Genomic DNA, 20,933 nt, shown 5'->3' with positions numbered 1-20,933 from the left:
GGTCATTGGAGTCATCATGAGGATCGGGACCTGGCCTTGTCTTGTGTGCTGTTATGTTTATCCATTGTTGTGACTATGCTTATCATTTCTACAGCCTTCAGGCATTATGCGGATATCTTAGTTGGACTTATTTTTGTAAACCAAAACTCATGCATATGCCATTTATTTTGCTCTTTGCTGCCCAGGACGGTGTCTGAGTGCTTGCTTTATTCTCACGTGTGCAGAGGAACTCACATCCATGTGAGCAGGTGGGTAAATGGAGCGTTGGGAATCAATTTCTCCACTCTGCAATGGAGAGCTACATACATTTCTGTGTTTAGTGGGTTGGACAGTGCATATGGATGTATCAGAATGACCATGTATACTGTCTGGTCAGTATGAAGTTATGGGATTAGCATTTTATAATTCTGACAGCCATTTATATTTATATGGTCTGGTGTTCTTTGTTATCAGCCTGATCGCTCTCTTTGTGTGTTGTGCAGTCGCTTTTTTATTTACCCTGCGCTGTATTTTGTTTTCACCTTTCATTAACTTACATTATTCTCTTTATGTTTTGTTGGAACTGGTCGACTTTTTAACAAAACAAAATCTCCAAGTCCCGTGGCTTGAATTTGACCAATTTGTATAATCTGAGTTAATGACAGAGGCTGCTGTGGAAAATTTGGTTAACTGGAAAGGATTTGAAATAGCATGTTTTGCTGATTTTATGAATATGGTGATTTCCATTGCAAAAAAATCGAATCAAAAAGGAAATACTAAAGTAATTCCCAGATCTCTTCGTTTACTTAATACTGAAATAAATAAATTAATAAGGGAACAGTATTTGATTTATTCGGCCGAAAGATACCATAGAATAGTACTACTAATAAGAAGGAGAAGTAGGGTGAAGGTTAAGATGAAAAAAGAGAGGGAAGATACTATATGGATTAAATTGCGGGAAGCTGCGTTTAAAGGTCAAGTAAGAACATTCTGGTCTCTCATTGGGGAGGGTTGTGGAGTAAGATCTAGACCACTTCCAGTAGCCATTGAAGAGCATATATGGGTCGGTTACATCGAGAACCTTTACGCAAGTAATGGAACGGTAGTTGGCTGTAGTGGAGCAAATGAGGATTGCTCACCATATGGACCGCCTTCCGAAAAAGACATCGAACTGGCCATTAAGGGTTTGCGTTACTCTGGGGCTATGGGTCCGGATGAGCTTCCAATCTCGGTTCTAAAACAAAATAGCGAAATGTGGAGTAAAATTCTTTTTCTGGTGTTTAGTTTTTGTTTTGCATCCAAAACCGTTCTCCCATCTTCGAAGGGAAGCATATTAGTCCCCCTTTTCAAGAAGGGAGATCGTGACGCTCCACATAACTATCGACAAATTGCCCTTCTGGATGCCATAGGTAAAGTCTTCGCCAAATGCCTTCTGAAGCTGATCAATGATTGGGTGGCTAAGGGTGAAATTTTACCCTTCGAACAGACTGGGTTTAGGCTAAGGCATGGAACCATGGATAATCTAACGGCATTGCAAGTTATAACTGAAAAATATATTAAGGTCCGAGGAGGGAGAGTCTATGCAGCCTTCATAGACTTCTCCACAGCATTTGATAAAGTAGATCGTCCTTTGCTGTGGAGGAAACTATCGGACCTTGGCATGCCGACCACCCTATTGGAGCTAGTTCGGGCTTTTCACTCTGATACTTGGTGTAGAGTCTTGATGGGAGGGGAAAGAGGTCTATCCCAAGCTATTACTACGGCAAACGGTGTAAAACAAGGTTGTTTACTGGCCCCTTTATTATTTTCCTTATACATATCCAACCTCCCCCATGCCCTGTCTTTATGTGAAGGTATCGCACCTTTATTGGGGGGTAAATCGATTGTCTGTCTGCTTTATGCAGACGATATAGTAATACTGGACTTAACAGAGAGGGGATTAAATAATCGTCTGCAGGCATTACATGAATACGCAGAGGCCCAACACTTAAAGATAAATGTGTCAAAAAGTAAAGTAATGTGCATGACGGGAAGGAAAAAGCTGAAATATGGGAGTTTTGCTTGGTCTGTAGGCGGACAAAAATTGGAAGTGGTAAAATCTTATGTCTTCCTACGAAAAACAATAGGTGGAAATCTAAGTGATAAGGCTCACATAACAAATAATACTCGGAAAGCAATGGCACAAGGCAAAAGTTTAATCTCCCTCTATAGATCTACTGGCAGAAGACATTTTGCCTTTTTACTAGAGGTTTTCCGTGCTAAAATCCCAGCTTCCTTACTGTATGGCATCAAATTACTTGACCTAGGAAAATGTTTTTTTAAAAAATATAACAGAAGGCAGAATCTTGCGGTATCTAACCTCAGTTAATTCTGCCTGTTCCGTGGCCGCCCTTAGGTTGGAATGTGGTCTGCGTAGTAGTTGGGTTCAGGGCCTTGCAGGGATAGTGCGATGGGTTTCAAGCCTCGCACAGGAAGAACCTGGTACACTAAGAGCACTTATTCAGAAAGAATTGTTAGGAACTCTAAGAGAGCATTCTCTAATTGTAAAAAAATTTAGAATTGCGGTTGACCTGCTTCAATTAGATGAATCTGTACTTTTTACTCTATCTCCATATCAGCTAAAGTCCACTTTGAAACTGGCTTCCTGGAAATTAAGTTTCATTATGGATAGGTGGATAGGGAAGCCCGTATTTCTAAGAAAGGTGTTGTTCCGGCCATTGACTCTTGTCTGATAAGAAAAGTACAACCTTATATTACTTGGAATCTCCCCCATGGTGTACGCCGTTTTTGGCTTTTATTGAGGCTGGAGATTCTTCCTCTGAATAATGTATTGTCCAGATGGTATGGTTCTTCATCTGTGTGTAATCTTTGCAATAACTCTATTCAGGACATTACTCATGTGCTTTTTGTCTGCCCGGCTCTACTTTTACATCGGCGTAAGTGGATGAGACCAATTTGCCTACAATTAACTATTTTGTCTGCCACCGCATTTATAGACGTCATTTATAATCCACCAAATGAAATGTTCTGCCACAGAATTTTTTACTTTTTTAAAAGCTTTTTAGATATATATTAAAAAAAAATTCATATGGATGTCACTATCCTTTCAGAGATTCTACCTGATGTTCTTAAATTGTTATCTCTGTATCTTGTATTCAATTGTATGAAAATGTATATTTCATTTCTGCTCTTCTTTTATGTGGATCTCGTTGAAGTTCCAAAACCATAAATAAAAAAATAAAAATTGAAAAAATTGAGTTAATGACAATTCTTTTCTCTTTTTGTTACATTATTTTCGGGAATTGTATTCTTTTTTTCGACTGTATTCTTTTTTTGGGCTGCCTAAATACTTAACACACCTTTATTTGGGGTATACCCCAGTGACTTGGATCACTGCTATCAAGGATTAAGCTCAGTTTTTTCTTTGATACTGTGTTTTTCCCAGAAAGCGACTAGATTCCTAGTCTGTTGACAGTCTGCCCCCCTCCTCCAAATAATAATCAAGGATCTCACACTAACATATGAATAACTAAACGTTAGTACTGACAGGCACACAAAACATAAAATATCAATTTTAGTAATAGAAACGCCAAAGGTCCCGGAACCATACCATAGTCAAAGACTCATAGAGTGGAGGGTGCGAAAAGAAGTAGAAAGGGATCAGCATAGACTGAAAAGGGGAGTGAATATATCACCAAACATCAAATCCAACACTGCCTCCGACCTTAAGAAAATGGGTCCCAGCAAATGTTCAAAACTAATGGAGGATTTGCCAGGAGAAATCCCAGTTTTGTTTCCAATATCAGGCACCCGGGGTGAGTTGCTATAAACCCACATGCAGATTACGGGTCTGTGAACTGGTATTTTTTTCCCCTCTTGGTCTAACCTCTGCCTTGTCAGAAACCAAACCAGGGTCTCATTCTAGAAGATCGCAAAGAACCACCTGCAGATTTGCCACTTAAATTGAGTGTACTTGCTCAAGTCAGTGAAGAACAAGATCCTGCTGCACTGCTATGTGATGGTCTTCCTCTGTATCACAGCTATCTCCAGCAGAGACCTGCACCAGGAGTGCAACTTATCCGTTATGGCCAGTCTTGCTACTTTTATTATTTAAATGCCTGATGGAAATCTGAGGCAAACAACTCTAAGTCAAGAAATTTCTGTACTGCTACGTTCACACTACAATTCACATAGAATGGTGCAAAATTCAAGATAAACAGACTTAAGGCCCTCACATAGTCCTCCAACCGTTGATTCCACTCATATATGGAGATAACAATTGCAGTAGATCATGTACTGGATGATGGCAATCTTTCATCAGATCAGACAGTTGTGACTGCACCTCTCCCGCCTTCTGGGCTACCTCTGAACCTTCAACTCATTTACCATCAGACATGCCTGTAGCATCTCTAGCTAACCCTCAATTTGTGACATTTCTTTTCTGCTAATCTTAAAAGGCAATTAAGTGGTGTACTAGGTCCATTCCACTCACATCCACGTTGGATACCTGCTTGTCACTAATTACATCAGCAGTATGGTACCTCCAGTGTAGCCACTAGTTCTAAACTGGACAACCATCTTGGAATAGGTATTGTTGATATTGTGGCATTCTTGCTCGTCTGTGTCACAATAAATATTTTCAGAAAATGTAGCTGTCAATTTCTCAAATCTGCGTGGTCGGTGGTTTGGATATCATCTGTGAGTGCTTTGGACTGGGTTTCATAATGGTTCTAAGAGATTGCTCTACACATCATACTAGAAATTTCATACAGTCCTACTTTCGGGGTTGTATAAATAACTAAGGAAAACGTTGACTAGGGTAGCTTATTTTCACAGAACAAAGCCTTTAGTGGAACATCTTTACGGGATGATGGTTCAACTTATTAATTGTTTGAATACAGTTTGACAATAGATTGGGGTAAACTGCATGGAAATAGGATGGTGGGTATATAACAGTCTCAAATGTAGAAGTATTTGATTGTATTAAGTAGTTGTAATGATGGTACATACATGTGTACTATGTTCATGATCTCCAGGTTTTTAGGATCACATTGGGGAAATATACATGAGGTTTAGCAAGATCATATTGGCAAATGTAATTTAAATGACAGTAATAAAACTTTACATAAAAAGATGCATATACCTTATTTCCTCCAGTTACAAACTGTTTGAAGCTGGATCGTCCAAACTGAGGATGAACTGCAACGATCTATAATTAGGATATCAAAATCAAATCATGTATTATAAATATCCTTATATATCTGTATCTATCAGGACATAATTCATACAATTTATAGGCATAATAGTCACTTGTTACAACACATTCTTATACCAAGTATGAGGTTCACACAAGACCAAATATTCTTCCTAGGAGACTCAATTACACAAATATGTCAGGGTCTTTGTGAAACAGCTCAAACTAGCTGATGTTCAGATATAAGTCAATCTCCTCCCACTGAACACAGGAGTTACGCTCGTCACCTACACCTACCTACCATGTCTGAAGATAGTGGTCCATGTAGACCTTAGCATGTCTATTGAATAGTGGGTGATTAGAGCCATATAAATATATATGTCATATTGAAAGAGATATCAAGTAACATTTAGTTTATGGTTCATATATTATGACTGCAAAAAAAACATTTTAAAACGAAAATACTAATGTCAGAAAGTTAAACATTTCTGTAGATTGCTGACTGGTTTATATTTTTCTTCCAGAAGTGGAATCTAAGAAATAGTCTTAAATAGCTTTTTTTAACATCTCCTGGAGTCGCTACATCCATCTCATGAACCCAGAATTGTCCTCTAACAAATGTCACTTACTGGTCTGCTGGCTGATTTGTCTACATATTTCAAAAACAGCCAACAGGAAGAACTTGGCTGACATCTTACCTATCTATTGACTTCAATTGGTTTGTCTAAGGGATCATCTACTCTCACATGCTTAAAATATTTTCCCTGCAATGCGTGTTATTTGCATCTTTTGGGCGAGAATTTAACAAGGGACCCTGACAATCATGTAAGTGAACAGCCGTAAGGAAGAGAGCTGCATGACGAATCCCCCCGCAGCAGGAAAAACAGGTAACTTGGTAAAGATGATTTCCACTACTGGCTCACCCTTTTCCCTGGCTTTAGATAGAAGCCAGAGTCTGCATGACAGGCTACAGCTTTCCTCCCATCTATTTCAGTAAGACCAGTGGGCCGTGCCAGTGCATCTTACCACACACTGCCAGTGTGTTTCTTGCACTATGAAGGTAATATAATGCAGCATAATATAAATAGGGTGGAGCAGAGCGAAAGAGTGTGTTGATAGAATCTACATGATTCTATACACACATTATTCAATACAACCTTACATTACATTCACTAAGAAATGGCAATGCAGGGCTGTTCGTATTGTTATAACTAGTGCTGGTTCATGCTGAGACAACAATTGTACATCACGGACTACACATGAAATTTTATTAAAGCAACAATAAAATAGAGGTGCAGCTTACATACTTTTATTGGGCAGTCAAAGATTTCATGGAATCCTTCTCTAGAGTACAATCCAAAGACCTGCACCTAAAACGAAACAGAAATAGCATATTAGCAGGCGCTTACATTTTTAATTAGAACTTCTGCAAGAAACGCAAATGTATGACTTTAAACAAAAATATTTTTGCATTGATCAGCCTTTTTAAATATTTTCATTCTGCGCAAAACATTTCGACCATTAGTATTACATGCAAGAAAGAAAAAATATTTTGAAAAGGGCATAGTAAAAATATTAAAAATTCTAGCTCATCGTTTAAATAAATCAAAGTGCCCAAAGAGTTGTTATGGGCAGTTTTGACTGTCATCTGTCAAGCTGCTGTTTTGATTGGCAACGCATCTTGTTCCTCCTTTTTCACATGGTTTTGTTTTTCGCGCTGTTTCAGGTGACAGTTTCCAAGATCAGGATAACTACACTGTTCTATAACAAGAGGGGTCATCAGGAATTAATTCAGTTTATATTAACATTTCCTTGCTAGTGCTATAGTTCACTGACAGAATGTATATATTCCATTCCCTAATTTTACATCTCACTACTAAACAATATATTCCTATTTATATATATTCACTGAAAATTACAAAGGGCACGGGAACGTTATAGTTAGGCTCAGATTTCACTCGAACAAAACCAGTGAAATTCAGCAGTTATAGTTACTTGAGCTAACTATAAGTTACACCCCCGCAATGCACTGCTTATGACGTCACATATGACATCACTCATGACATGGTCAGTGACAATTCTGATGACATCTCACATTACATCACTGATGACATCAAAAAGTGAGTGTAAGTGTTTTTAAGAGTTGCGGGTGTTAAATATATATACTAACCTACTACACAAGTTAAATTAGTATACTAGGTACACTACTACTGAGTGATACTACTTCTAACATATATTATGTGAGTGGCTGTGTCACTGAATGTATCCTTGTGTGTAAGTGGCTGTATGGGTGTGTAAGTGGCATTATGGGTATATAAGTGGGTGTGTGAGTAGTTGTGTGGGTGAGTGAGATTCTGCATGATATAGGTGAGTGAGAGAGTGACTGTGTAGGTAACTATGTGGGTGTGTGAGTAGCTGTATGGGTGGGTGTGCAGTTATGTGAGTGGCTTTACAGAGGAGTGACTGGTTGTATGAGTGGCTGTGTGGGTCAGTGACTGATTGTGTGAGTGGCTGTATGAGTGAGAGAGTGGGTGTGTGTGTGGGCCTCTGGAGGAGTGAGTGAATGTGTGAGCCCTGGTATGGCTCTGTGAATGGGTATGGGAGTGGTTGTGTGAGTGGTTGTAAGAGAGATTGTTTGGGGTTTGAGTGGGTGTGTGAATGGTTCTGTGGATGATGTCATCAGATATGTCATCAGTGAAGTCATTGACATTGTAATATGTGAGGTCATAAGCAGTGCATTGCGGGGGTGTATGCTTTCAGTGAATTTCAAAGGTTTTTCAAATTGTATCTCCTAACTGTAACATCCTTGTAACATTTGTTTTTAAGTGAATTTCAAAGGTTTTTAAACTAGTAGTAACGTTTGCAGAGTGGTGGAGAAAGGGGGCGGGCCTCCAACCAGCTTTCAGGAGTCCCACTGTATGAGACTTATTGGAGGTAACAGGAGGGGTAGTTGTCTCCCAAAAACCCTCAAGAGCCAAGGGGACTTCGTCCCCCAGCTAGAAGTGTGCCAGAAGGCGCATTTGCACAGTAGTGGAAAAAGGGGGCGTGGCCTCCAACAACCTCTCAGCAATACCACTGTGTAGGACTCACTGGATGTAACAGGAGGGGTAGTTGCCCCCCTAGGACCTGTCAGAAGTCAAGGGGACTTAATCCCCCAACTAGTAGTGCACCAGGAGGCACGTTTGCAAAGTAGTGGTGAAAGGAGGCGGGTCTTCCGAGCAACTTGCCGGGCTTGCTATTTTTTGTATTCTTGTTTCTTTCATTGGGGACCCCGCCTTTTCTTAATTGTTATTTTGTTTTCTTAGTGGAGGCGAGCTGCGCACCCCCGGGCCGATTTCCGCCAGGACCCATCACCCGGAGCACGGCCCACATGTAATAGGGGAGGGGGCCATCCCTTGGGGACTGGCCTTTTCTTTTTTGTACTTTTAAGGGAGCAGTCCGCGCACCTGCCTGGGCTGAATTCGGCCGTTGGAATCCCATTCCCCGGGGCCTGGCCATGTCTGCTGGGTGCCCCTGGGTCACCCTATACTCCACTGGGATAGCTGGGGCAGCTTGAAGGTCCCCAGGGTCCCTGCCAGCTCCCTGCCTCCTGCAGGAGCCAGCATTGCTTTGACAGGGGGCTGCTGAAATGCAGCACCCTGTCTGTCAAAGCAATGTTTATATCTGATTCTCTGGACGTATATTTGCGTATATAGTGTTTATACTTCACTCTGGGGATCTCCCTTTGTTTCCGTAAGCTTTCCATGGTGAATACTATACAATGTGGCAGAAGGTGGGTATATGAAAATCGGGAATGTTTGTTCCGAGGGTCAAGTTTGCACATTCAGGGCACTGTAGCAAAAATTTGGATTGTCACAGCAAAGATTTTCCAAATACTTACAAATAAGAGACTTCATCTAAAAATTTAAAAAATGAATGTTGTTAGTATATGAAATAGCAGTGATTGAGTCTCTGATGGTTGAAGGCAGAATTGAAATTAAAATTGGTTACAGGTTGCTTATGGAACTTAACCCAGATGTACAGCAAGCAAGGCTGGGTCTTGCCCCAAAGGATATATTTCCAGCAGGTGTTAATTGTGGGGCAGAAGGTATTATTGATTGATAGGCTAAAAAGTCAACATTATAAGATGCTGGATAATCTTTATTATACCCCTCGGAAAATGTGTAGCAGGGGTAAAAGAATGGACTTGAATTGTCAGTGATGAGGAGATGTTGATGCAGATATTGTGCATGTTTTTTTTTGTGTGTGAAATTAGGAGGGCTTTCAAATTAAATATGTGATTTCTTGAGCAGGGGTTTTAATGCCCCAGTTAATCTCACACCCCAGCAGGAATTATTAGGTGTAGATACTCATTGTCTTCAGGATAGAGATAAAACGTATCCTATCTTTGTCTCTCTTGCGGTCACACAAACACGCATTGCAGCATGATGGCTGGACCCAGACCCCCTTATGCTGGCAGCAAACAGCCAGATTCCTGGCAACATTCTATCTGGAAGAGAGTTTATATATCTGTAAAGGAAGTAGAACTAGGGCTAGAGGTGCAATTGTTTGGTTAAATTTGGCTAGGTGGCTGGATACTGTATACTTCAGGATGGGTGGGAGCTTTAGATGAGGAGAGCTGATTTCAGTATCTGAGGCATCATCGTAAGTTCAAATCTTTAACGCAATCTTTTATGGCAGTGAATTATGATTCACAATGTATGCCTCAGTAATGGGTCGCTACTAGACTGAAATAAGGATAAATGTGAAATAAGGATAATTTGAGCTATTGCAAGACTGTGTAGATAATAATGCTGATCGGATGCTTATGTATTCCTGTATTTGTAAACCTTTTACCGCTTTTCCGCAAAAATAAAAAAGACCAGGAAACTGTAGATTACTTGCAAAGTATCGCAGTCAGTGATGGGCACCCTGGACAGTTGCTGAGGGCCTCACGAGAATAGGGGCCCCATGCAGACCAGAATTGAACACTAATTTTCCGTTAAACAAGTTTATTCTGTTGAGTGGTTGTGTAGGCAGGGCCCAGTGCACTGCTTTGCCCAGAGGCCTATAATGCTGTTAAGATGGCCGTATCACAGTCCAATATTTAAAGTAAAATGAAGGCTCGGTGCAGTCAAATGTTATGCTGCTAGAGGTTTTTAAGACTGTCCTTAGGTAAGCATTTACCAATAATTCTAACCAGGGCATCAAAATGGCTCCACTAGAATGTTATGATTTTAATATCAGTTTTCAAAAGAGTCTGAAGTTACACTCTTCTTGGTTGACAAAGAGGGCTATCGGAGGCCTGCTCCATATGGCAAACCATTGTTGTACTTTTGCTCTGTAAAGTTGGCACTGAAGGTATATTCCTAGGTCAATGCTTTCTCACTACACCCGGTAAGTGTTCCAAAATCGGATGAATGATGTGAAAAATACACAATACTTAAGCTTTGATGAAGTGGCTGAGAGACCTCGTACTGCCCTGATTTTAAGTCTAAAACAAAATAAGTGTATTGTTCATCATTGTTTTCACTTTTAGGCCCTAGATGTTTGGTACAAATGGTTGCAGTACCAGTTACCTACTCTGATCTCTAACATAATTATAGCACGTTTTCTCTATTCCTCTGTCTGGTGGCTTTTGGTAGTCCGCTCACACATATGTAGTTCCCTCTAAAAAAACAAAAAAAGAAGCATCTGTATTTATTGCTATGTAAAGATCCCTCAGTCCATAGATGTTTCCTACATATCCAGATATAGATATATGTTTTTCGGCTAACCGTAAACATATTCACACACTTACTCACACTCTCAATTCCAACTATTCTTGGAAGAATTGCATTTTAAACCAGGAGTGAGGAATTAACTGGATAAATGATGCGTGCTGGTTATTTCAGCGCAGGGCAAAGAACTGGCTAAGAGGAATGGTGTTTTATCTGCTTAACATCTTGTATCCTTTCAGTAAAGTTTGCGAGCTTCGATCAGATAGGTGGACATGCACTTTCCTTGAATTGCAATATGTGACTATCAATATATATTTTCACATTTATTCAAACAATATTTCTTTAAGTTAACTTACAGGCTTTGTTTATTTAAAAGAGATAACATTACTAACGATGCCAAAATAGTTCCCCTAAGAGACAGATCCTGCTAGTAAGGAAAGCCCCAATCAACTACTAGTAGGGGGAGACGCTTTGAGAAAATGTTCAAGTGGATTGGCAGCATTTGTATTGGATAATGTTTTATGAGCATTAGGCACCACAGGCATTTTATGTGTTTTTTGTAAACTGGAATGTGAATTTCTCTGTCATCTAGATCTACGGCTGCTAAGAAAATCTACGGCTGCTAAGAATATTTTCCCTTGTACACCAACATGCTGAGTAACAGAAGATCCAGAATTGGCCTCCAGCCTACAGGTATCAGCTTTATTTTGTATTTTTAAGCCAACTGCTTTTTTTTATGTCCCTGCATATTTTCTATAGCAACTTCAAAGGTATACTTCTTTATTAATTTTAGAGTGTGGCCTGTGTTTACAATACTGTGCTCAGGTTTGTCTGCTGCAATGTGCTGTTGTCCTGTTTCTGTGACTGGACAATCATTCTCCCACAGGGACATGAAGGGAAGGAGGAGCTCTAATCCTTGGGTAAGACTTTTACCTGAGTTTATAATCTTGTCTGACTAGAACGTCCGGTTACTCTGTCCTACTAGTCATATCTGGGATAGTTACTAGGATACTTGAAGATTTTATAACAAGAGATATCCTATGCCTGTCCCGTGGTAACTGCATCTAGCCCCACAAAAGGAATAGTTCCTTCTTGTACAAACAAACAAAAAGTCACCTCAACGTTACATTTTTTGATTTTATATGGATTCATAGATCTTCAAACCAAATTGAAGTCTGCATCAAATGGCTCATCCAGAACTGCTGCCTGTACTTAGTAATTTGTGATGTTAAACCACTTGTGGTTTCTCAAGAATGCCTCACTGCAAACCAGATTTGGTTGTAATCAGGATTTAATAATGTTGTCTCAAGACAGTCGGGTCTTATTTTTTGTGGACTGATTGCATTTGAACATCTCTTACCACACCCACCTTCAATGTTGAGCCATGACTACAAGAGCACTGGTAACTTTCAGCAATGAGTGTGTAACAGAGACTTTCAATCCGAAGTTGTGCAGTTTCCAACCATACACAGAAAAGACAAGGTTTTGCAGTATCTCCAACTAGCTGCTGATAGTGCAAAGTCAGATTTAGGTTGTCCTGTCCAACTTTTGGGAGAATATCCTGAAATAATACATTATTTCTTACACCATCTGGTAATGCCAATTGAGATTATTTCATCATAATGTCCTCTTCTTACAGGTTCCTAAAATATAGCATTTTGATCACAGTAATATAGGACTTGTTTATATAATCAAACAGAAAATATTATTAGAGATTTACAAACTTCTGGTAACCAGGTTCTGTCGGGGCGCTCAACTATATGTAAGGGTTATGTAGCAAAAGACCAAAGTATCAAGGGTGCATCAAAAGGGTGAGGAAGGGGTTGGTTACCAAACAGCCCCACAGATCCACAAAGGATGTGGATCCTAATTACTAAAATATAGATCCTCCCTGAGCACCATATATTGTTTACTTAAGAGTAAAAAAAGATAACATATATGAACAACATTCAATTATCCTGAATAGGTACAGAAGATTCCAAAAAGTACTCCTCTTGAAATTATAGCGTAGTCCAAAAGAAATCTCAAATGCAAATTAGAATCCAAGTCTGTCCATGTGCCAATAATTCAATTCAGTAGTCTTTTCTTCACATCTATTTATTTTCAGTGAATTTTCCAAAGACAAAGCGGATCTTCCTTATTTTGAAAGAGAAAAAACGCAGCCAACACGTGTTTCGTCATGCACTTGTATGTGCTGAATGACTTCCTCAGGGCTGTATATATGTAGTCTATATTCAATAAGTCAATAATACTGATACTCCACAGCACGTACCTCAATATGAGTCTTGTGTTAAATCCTACTTTATCCAAACGCATTCCACATTCTGGATCTCGGGATTTCTGGATATTATTAATAAATAGTACTTAAGATACCAATAGAGGGTTTACTTTGACCACAAATGCTTCGAAGACTAGAGTTCGCGTGTCCTTGATACAATCTACTAACTAAAATAGGGGTGTGGATAAACTATATATTTAGATATAATGACTTAGGAGATCGAGAATGTGGAATGCGTTTGGATAAAGTAGGATTTAACACATGACTCATATTGAGGTACGTGCTGTGGAGAATCAGTATTATTGACTTATTGAATATAGACTACATATATACAGCCCTGAGGAAGTCATTCAGCACATACAAGTGCATGACTAAACACGTGTTGGCTGCGTTTTTTCTCTTTCAAAATAAGGAATATCTGCTTTGTCTTCGGAAAATTCACTGAAAATAAATGGATTTGAAGAAAAGACTACTGAATTGAATTACTGGCAGATGGACAGACTGGGATTCTAATTTGCATTTGAGATTTCTTTTGGACTACGATATAATTTCAAGAGGAGTACTTTTTGGAATCTTCTGTACCTATTCAGGATAATTGAATGTTGTTCATATATGTTATCTTTTTTTACTCTTACGTAAATAATATATGGTGCTCAGGGAGGATCTATATTTTAGAAAATATTGTTAGACCCTTGCTTTGCTTCCAATTTGATCATCATGGATGCCATATTGATCATGGTAAGTAGTGATCTCACTTCATCTCGGGTGCGTCCTGAACAAAACATTCACATGAACTCTAGTGCAGTATAATATAATAGCTCCAATTCTCATGATGTCCCAATCTCTATTAGGCTTTCCCTCTCTGCCAGCTGAATCCTCTTTAATTCTTGATCCTCATTAATTAAAATACAAAGAGAAGTTAGTACATTACATAGTAGCTTTAGAGGCAATGTAGAATCACAAGGACTTGGCACGTCTGGTCTAGAATCGGACTCCTCAGATCCAGCATTCATTTTGATGGTATAGCCAAGCCCTCATCCGTGTTCCTAAAACGAAGTATTGAATACTCCATTTCCATCAATAACTGAATACAATCTATGAGACTCAGTTTGGAAGGAATTTAAATTGGATTAAAGTTTTGTCCTGACTAAAACGAATCTGCGGAAACGGGCACTTTGGTTAAGCACAAAGGAAATATCTCAAGTTGACCTTGATCAAGTGGACAGAACGTGCTCTATTTTACTTCCAAATGTGAATGGTCTTACATAGCTGAGGCCATGGCTGTTTACCTGGCCAAGCCCATTGGCCTACATAGCAAAACAATGGGAAGATGTTTTGATTGATGTGCTACGCACAACAGAAAAGATTTCTGTGGATAGTGGTGGGCATTTCCGATTCACCCTGGAAACTATTATGAGGGCTGAAAGAGGAGCCATATCCATCACAGGGGAACTTATAACAATATATTGCTACATTTGGCTAAAGCTTTGGTGAAAATAATTTGGTTTACTCTCCAAAAAGGCCTAGTGCAAGGTACTGCAACAAAACGGGACCAATCAAACTCCCTGTTTGTCCATGTCAAAGAAAACTTGGGAAACTTGCGTCCATTCTCTGCCTGCAGTTTGCTTGGAAGACAAACACAGGCTTACCACTGAGGGAAGATTAGAAGTAGGCTGCCAATATTATCCAAGCCTTTGCTTATTTTTAACATAGGCCAAAAGAGCTTCGAGGGCCACCCTCTTCCTGGGAGCAGCAGCATTCGATCTACGAGGGATGCTGTATAGTTCTTTTACTTCACAACCAATCCAGTTGCAGTCATTTGCAGCTGTGCAGTTTCCATACAGAGCCTGGTCGCAAGATAAGACTTTCGAAGAAGGGCCAGGCTTTGCCGCCTCAGGCTGTGAGTAAAGTTCAAGGAAACACCTAAAATGTAGACAGATGCTATCTGTGGATAGTAGGTGTGAAACATCTGTCAAAGGCTGCAGCAGTTCCAGTAAGACTCCATGTAGGAAATATTGGAAAATGATCTCTGAAGAGTTGAACTTGGGCCTATCCATCTAATTGACAGGTTAATGGACGGAAACAATGGGGTGGATGGGCTCCAGGGCTAAAAGTTGTAATGATGCACAATTGTTTAGACCGAGCATTCCCAGAACTATTGAAAATTTCTGTATATCTGAAAGCTGCAATGCCAGAATTAATAATTTACAATTATATCACCCCAGAACTGACTTGGAGTAGAACATGTAAGGGGCTATATCTTGTTTTTTTTAACGTCAACCAGTGGTACAGGATTTTTTTCCAATCAAGATTGCTTCCAGACCTTCATTATATACATTTTGCAATTGACATAATAAAGATAATAAAGCACAAATAAAAAAGCATAAAAACCGCTATTCAGAAAGGAATAAGGACTGTACCCAGGCAATGTTAAAATCATTTCTTGGACTCCATTTTTGGGCATCTCATTTATTAAAGGTGCAGGAATAGAAGGTTATCCTCGAGAAGCCAAAGTGGACTAAAACAATAACGAAAAGGCACTCTTCCGTGGTAAAAAATCAATCATTAGAACCTCTGTATGTCATAACTCCACGTTTCAGAGGGATACTGATAATTGTTAGCCGCATGACACATATGATATATGTCCATCTGCTGAAGATGTACGTGGCAGGATTTTTTGTTAGGGGACTGCACATATATTGATTTCACATTTATTATATCTTTGTATTGCTCTCCACTTTATTCTTCTGATAAACTAACAAATAATTGATCATCAATGAATTCCATAATGTGCAAAAGATATTCGTTATGGATATGCGTCTTTATGTCTGAGTCTGAAGTTAGAAATTAACAATGAGCTGAAATCCTGAGCACGAAATCCAATTTGTAGATTTATTATTGCACAGCATAACACCACTGTCCTTCAGGAACAGCACAGCAGTGGCTGAAGTACAACTGGCATCATGGCAAAAATAATGAAAGTGATATGCTCTGCTCTTACCATCACTGTTGTTAATCAGCCTAATAGCAGTAACAATATTGACAGTCTTGTAATTACTTTCCCTACGGCATTTAGGTGCAAAATATATTTGTTTTTTATTATAAGAACTGAAATTGGGCGAGTTTCCTGAATGACTGAGCACAGCGTTTTTTCTGCTTCAGCTTCTCACTCTGAATTTGAGTTACTTCTCGCATGGTGGACATGTTAAGTATACTTTGCTTAAATTCCCATGTAGCCAGTGTTCCACATAGATTGGTACCTTGCCATCCTCAGAGCAGATCCCAACATGCTCTCCGTCTTCATCCAAGCTGATTTGATTGATCTTCACCTGACTCTGCAACAACAACAAAAAATTGACATATTTGTAAAGTTTACCTCAAATAACCCCGGAATAGGTTATGGGAACATTTTGGAAAAAATAAATACAATTTTACATATATATGATTCTATATATATATATATATATATATATCAAATAACTCTTGCACATTTTAACGAAACTGCACAGAACTTTCCGAAGCTTTAGTCAACCGCATTCCACATTGACTCCATCATGGAGAACTTCGTAAAGATCAGTCAAGTGGGCAAACCTTATATGATGATGACGTGAAGTGACTTGTTATAACTGACGATCGTTTATGTGGTTTGTGGAATTAAATATTCAGTAGTTGTTTTTTTTTAAAACTATTCCAGATATATGAAATAAATTAGCGGCATCGTGTCAGCCCGAGTTGGATTAGCAAACCCATCAATGAAATTTGTAAACTTGTAAAATAAACAAGTCTGATTAAACAAACGACATTGTTTGCCTTGATCCCATGTGGGATTAGCAGATTCTAAAGGGATTACGGTTCCTCAAAATGTGATTGGCTGGTCATAAATGTAAAGTTTTATTACAGGTGTCAACACCCTCAGCAAGTGATCTGCAAATTGTCACGGATCCTGCCTGGTAAAAAATTGGGGAGAGTATATGAGAGAGGGAAAGACTCCTCAGGGTGTAGGGATATCGCACGGTTGGATACTTCTCCCCAACAAAGAAAACAGTTATAATTTTCACAGTGGAATCCGCAACTCTCCTGCAGCTTAGCTGTTCCCCAGAGCCACCATTTTGTACTTGTGCACTCCACATATTCAAGTCAGAGAAGTGGGGGCTCAAGATGATGTCTGCGAAACCATTTGACCATTCTGGATCTGCAGATAATTTTAAAAAATAACATCCACAGTGCACATTTGCACAGCTCAAGGCTGTGTGCAGTGAGCTCTGTAAGCACATGGGTTTGGCACAGGTCCTTCACCCATAACCGGCTGCATATCTGCACGGTAAATTATAACCACAAGGGAGCTTGCCGCAGGACATGGCCAAAAGCCATGATCTCTGTTCGACCCCTAATGCAGATGGCAAATGGAAAATTAAATGGGTCATGTTCACATGGGGACTGACCATCCATGGTCATCCATAGTGGGTTATGTCACAAGGGGGGGGGGTGAGTGCAAGTCTTGATCAATGGCCATAAGGCTGAAGGTGAATTCTAGCACCTAACACCAGGGTAGAAGGCCAGATACTGCAGTTTAATCCCTGTACCAGAGAACGCAGGGTGGGTACAGGGCTGGCTGTAGGATAGGGCATGTTTTCAACTTTCATTGTACATAGCCATGGCCAAATGTAATGTGCAGCGGTTATGTGCATACGGGGGCTGGGCTTTTTGCCAGGCCGGCTCTAAAACCTCACTGAAGGGCAGGTGCAGTGGGTATGTACATCGCTTAACCATTGTGTGCATGTCTGGGCATACAGCCTATCTTGCGGCCAAGGCACTGCACTCAGTGACTGCTGCAGTGTTCTATGTCCTGCACTCGAGCCTGTGAGCATGACTGCAGGGAGTGGTTTATATGGACACAAGAGCTGTGTGCTTGTCAAATGCTAAGCAAAGTGGGTTATATCCTGTGCACCACCAAAGTTGCATATCGCCAAAGGCAGTGGATTATTCCCAGAGCTGGGCCCGAGTGTAGGCCAAGTCTGAGGAAATAGGGGTGTGATCAGGGTCTTGTACTCAACCCTCAACTGCACATAACCTAAGGTAGTGCGCAGTGAGTTATGTCCATATAGGTGCTTGGTTCAGGGCACACAACCCAAGTATTTGGGCATTGTCCGCTGCACATATCATTGGGTTGTATTCAGTTACTTGGAGATAGAGATAATGGCCTTCAACTTTTTGTTGCTCCTTTTCTCATGAGTCACATATTAACCAATGACTATTTGCAACTGCAACAGAACTTTTAAATCGCATACTGGTTAAGTGAGGCGAAAAGGCCTTGCAAAGCATCTTTCACTGACACAGGGGCTGGGTGAGAGTGACTATATGCCCAGGTCCCTCTAAGCAGGGTCTAAGTTAAGAGCACAATGGGCTCTGTGGTCTCACAATTTGGGGGTTGTCCTACAGGTGTGGTTTCGCCCCACTGATCCAGCTCCTTGGAGGCACAGATTGTAGTTTTTTACCATTTCTTTTAATTTTTCTGCTGCAAACAGCATTTCATATTATTTTTGTTCGTATTGCTGTTATTGATGTGATTAGGGTGTGATGAATTGATGGAGCGAGATTCAGAAATGAATTACATTTCAGCTCGTGAAGTCACATTTCCATAATTAATTAATAATATTAATGATTTGTGCTGTGTGTATGTTAATCCAACCTAGATTAAGTTTGCACCACACATGAACACGCGGGAACTAATTACATGTGCTCTTGTTGCATTTGCAAATCTGTTTTGTAACATATGATTAACATTGTTTTGTTTGTCATGTCTGTCCTATTGTCTTTGTCACTATTAAAATGCAGCTGATCATTCATGGCATGTGCTTTATTATATGTGCTTATATGTTTGTTATATGTTGTGATTGTCTGTCTGTGTATCATTTAATCATCTTTTAATTCTTTCAGATTCATAAAGCTGGACTATATGAAGAATGGTAGATATTTTATGTGCTGCTTTATTTGTTTGCTTCTGCTAGTTGTCATTTATTAATGGGATAATCACTAGCAGGGAAGGGTGGGGAACAGAAGGGTTTGTTTTACCTGAATTAATCACTCTTTTTGTGTTTGTTTAAATAATAGGCCTAAAAGTGATTTGATGCCTAGCTTTGGTTCTGATTCTGAAGAGAAGTTGGTCGGCCTGTACGTGAGCAGAGTTGGAGCCAAGTGCAGTCATCTTGGAAACTTTCCATGGAGAGTTTTATTTTGCTTATTTCGTTGAAAAGACTGTGGCTCTGACATTTGAAGAAAAAAAACCTGTGGTTCCTCTGACAATGGAACTTGTTCACGGACTGCTCAGGATGTTCTTTTCTCAAGGCCGAGGAAATGGCAGGGATGATTTTGCCGAGCTCTGGTGGAAGTCAAGAGAAGCAACTTTTTAATTTGTTGCAAAGACACTCGGAAGCTGATGTCACTCTATGTCAATGGACAATGGCATGGTGACGCTCACACCCTGGACGTAGTGATTTTGGTGGACTGACAGACAGCAACCAATCAGAGTGCTGAACTTTTAGAAAGAATTACATTTTAGTTAGATTAGCGAGCAAATAGGGTATAAAAATTGGCCTCTTGTAGGGATCGCTGCTGACTGATTCCTGAGGGCGAAGTGCTGTTCGATTTCCCATGGACTTGTAAGCATTCAACTGTTTATTCATTTATTTTCCCTTTCAGGTCAGAAAGCTAACTTAGGGTCTAGGGCTATGTTTTCTTTAATTCATTATTTCATGCTGAGTTAAACTGTCAGTTTTTGAGCCAATGATTAATGCAATAAAGCTTACTTATTAAAAATAAATGCTGATATTAATAAAAAGCTAATTGAATTTATGTAATTATGAGAATTTTAGAATAAACCTTTAAAATGACAAGCTGGTCTTGTTTATTGAAAAGAGTTTAAAAACAACATATTAGATCCAATTGCCTCATGTTTCAGCTGCTCTGTTGTTTCTTATGTGCCTGGTTTGATTGGTAAGTGTGGTAGTAGATAGTGATGTAATTTATAAAGAATTTCTGTTGAAGCGCTGGAACAATTTATGGTAGCAGAGGATGGTTATATGTTGTTTTTGACATGCATGTTACATATATGTAGGTATAGACATAGGATTGATGTTTAACATATGTTGGGTTTTTGATTTTGTCAGATTGTTATGTGTAGTATGTAATCTTTAAGGGTTTTTCCAGCTGTGAAAAACTCCTGGTTTGCCGGCAAAGGTAGTGTGACTAGAAGAGTTACACAGTGCATTTGTCTGTTTCAAAATTGTGGTATAGAATATATCACGTGTTGTGGACGTACAACACAAGTTTAGGGACATTAGATTGACTGGTTGAATGTATAGTGAGGATTGCCTATGAAATTGTAGCATTAAGCATAGGGACTTGTTGCCCGTTTTAAAACTTTCTGTGAAGAGAGTAGTAGGATTTATTCAAGCTTGAGAGAAGGGTGAGATAGCGTCGTCTATTCTTATCAACGTTTGGACGTTTTCTGTGGTTGGTTCAAGTCCTGCCAAGAATTTGTGTGTGTATGATCAGGGTTTTCGGTCTGGAAGTGTGTGAATAATTGAGATCTGTTAGAAGGGTAGGGTAAGAATTACTCTATTAACAAATTAAACTATTCTGTGAGAATAGCGTTGTCTATTCCACATATCCTTGAATGTATGTATAAAACTATCTCTTTGTTAGAGAAGCAGACAAATGGTTTCCTTTATGTAGTTATTAATTACGTTTTTAATGAGTAATAGGAAATTGTTTTGAACCCTTC

The 20,933-nt window shown here is 39.5% G+C and overlaps 1 protein-coding gene across 1 annotated transcript in view; it reads right to left on the bottom strand.

Moving 5' to 3' along the window:
* Positions 1-20,933, bottom strand: part of VPS41 (VPS41 subunit of HOPS complex) — an 841,276-nt gene that overhangs the window by 435,453 nt on the left and 384,890 nt on the right. The window contains exons 5-7 of the mRNA XM_078688207.1: positions 16,411-16,485; positions 6,481-6,543; positions 5,123-5,188 (exon numbers count right to left, since the gene is read on the bottom strand). Of these exons, the coding sequence (XP_078544333.1) occupies positions 5,123-5,188; positions 6,481-6,543; positions 16,411-16,485 (204 nt within the window). The remainder of the gene's footprint in view (positions 1-5,122; positions 5,189-6,480; positions 6,544-16,410; positions 16,486-20,933) is intronic.

This window comes from Lissotriton helveticus, chromosome 4_1 (genome assembly GCF_964261635.1).
Source record: "Lissotriton helveticus chromosome 4_1, aLisHel1.1, whole genome shotgun sequence".
Taxonomy (NCBI): Eukaryota; Metazoa; Chordata; class Amphibia; order Caudata; family Salamandridae; genus Lissotriton; species Lissotriton helveticus.
This window is presented reverse-complemented; position numbering and strand designations above follow the sequence as displayed.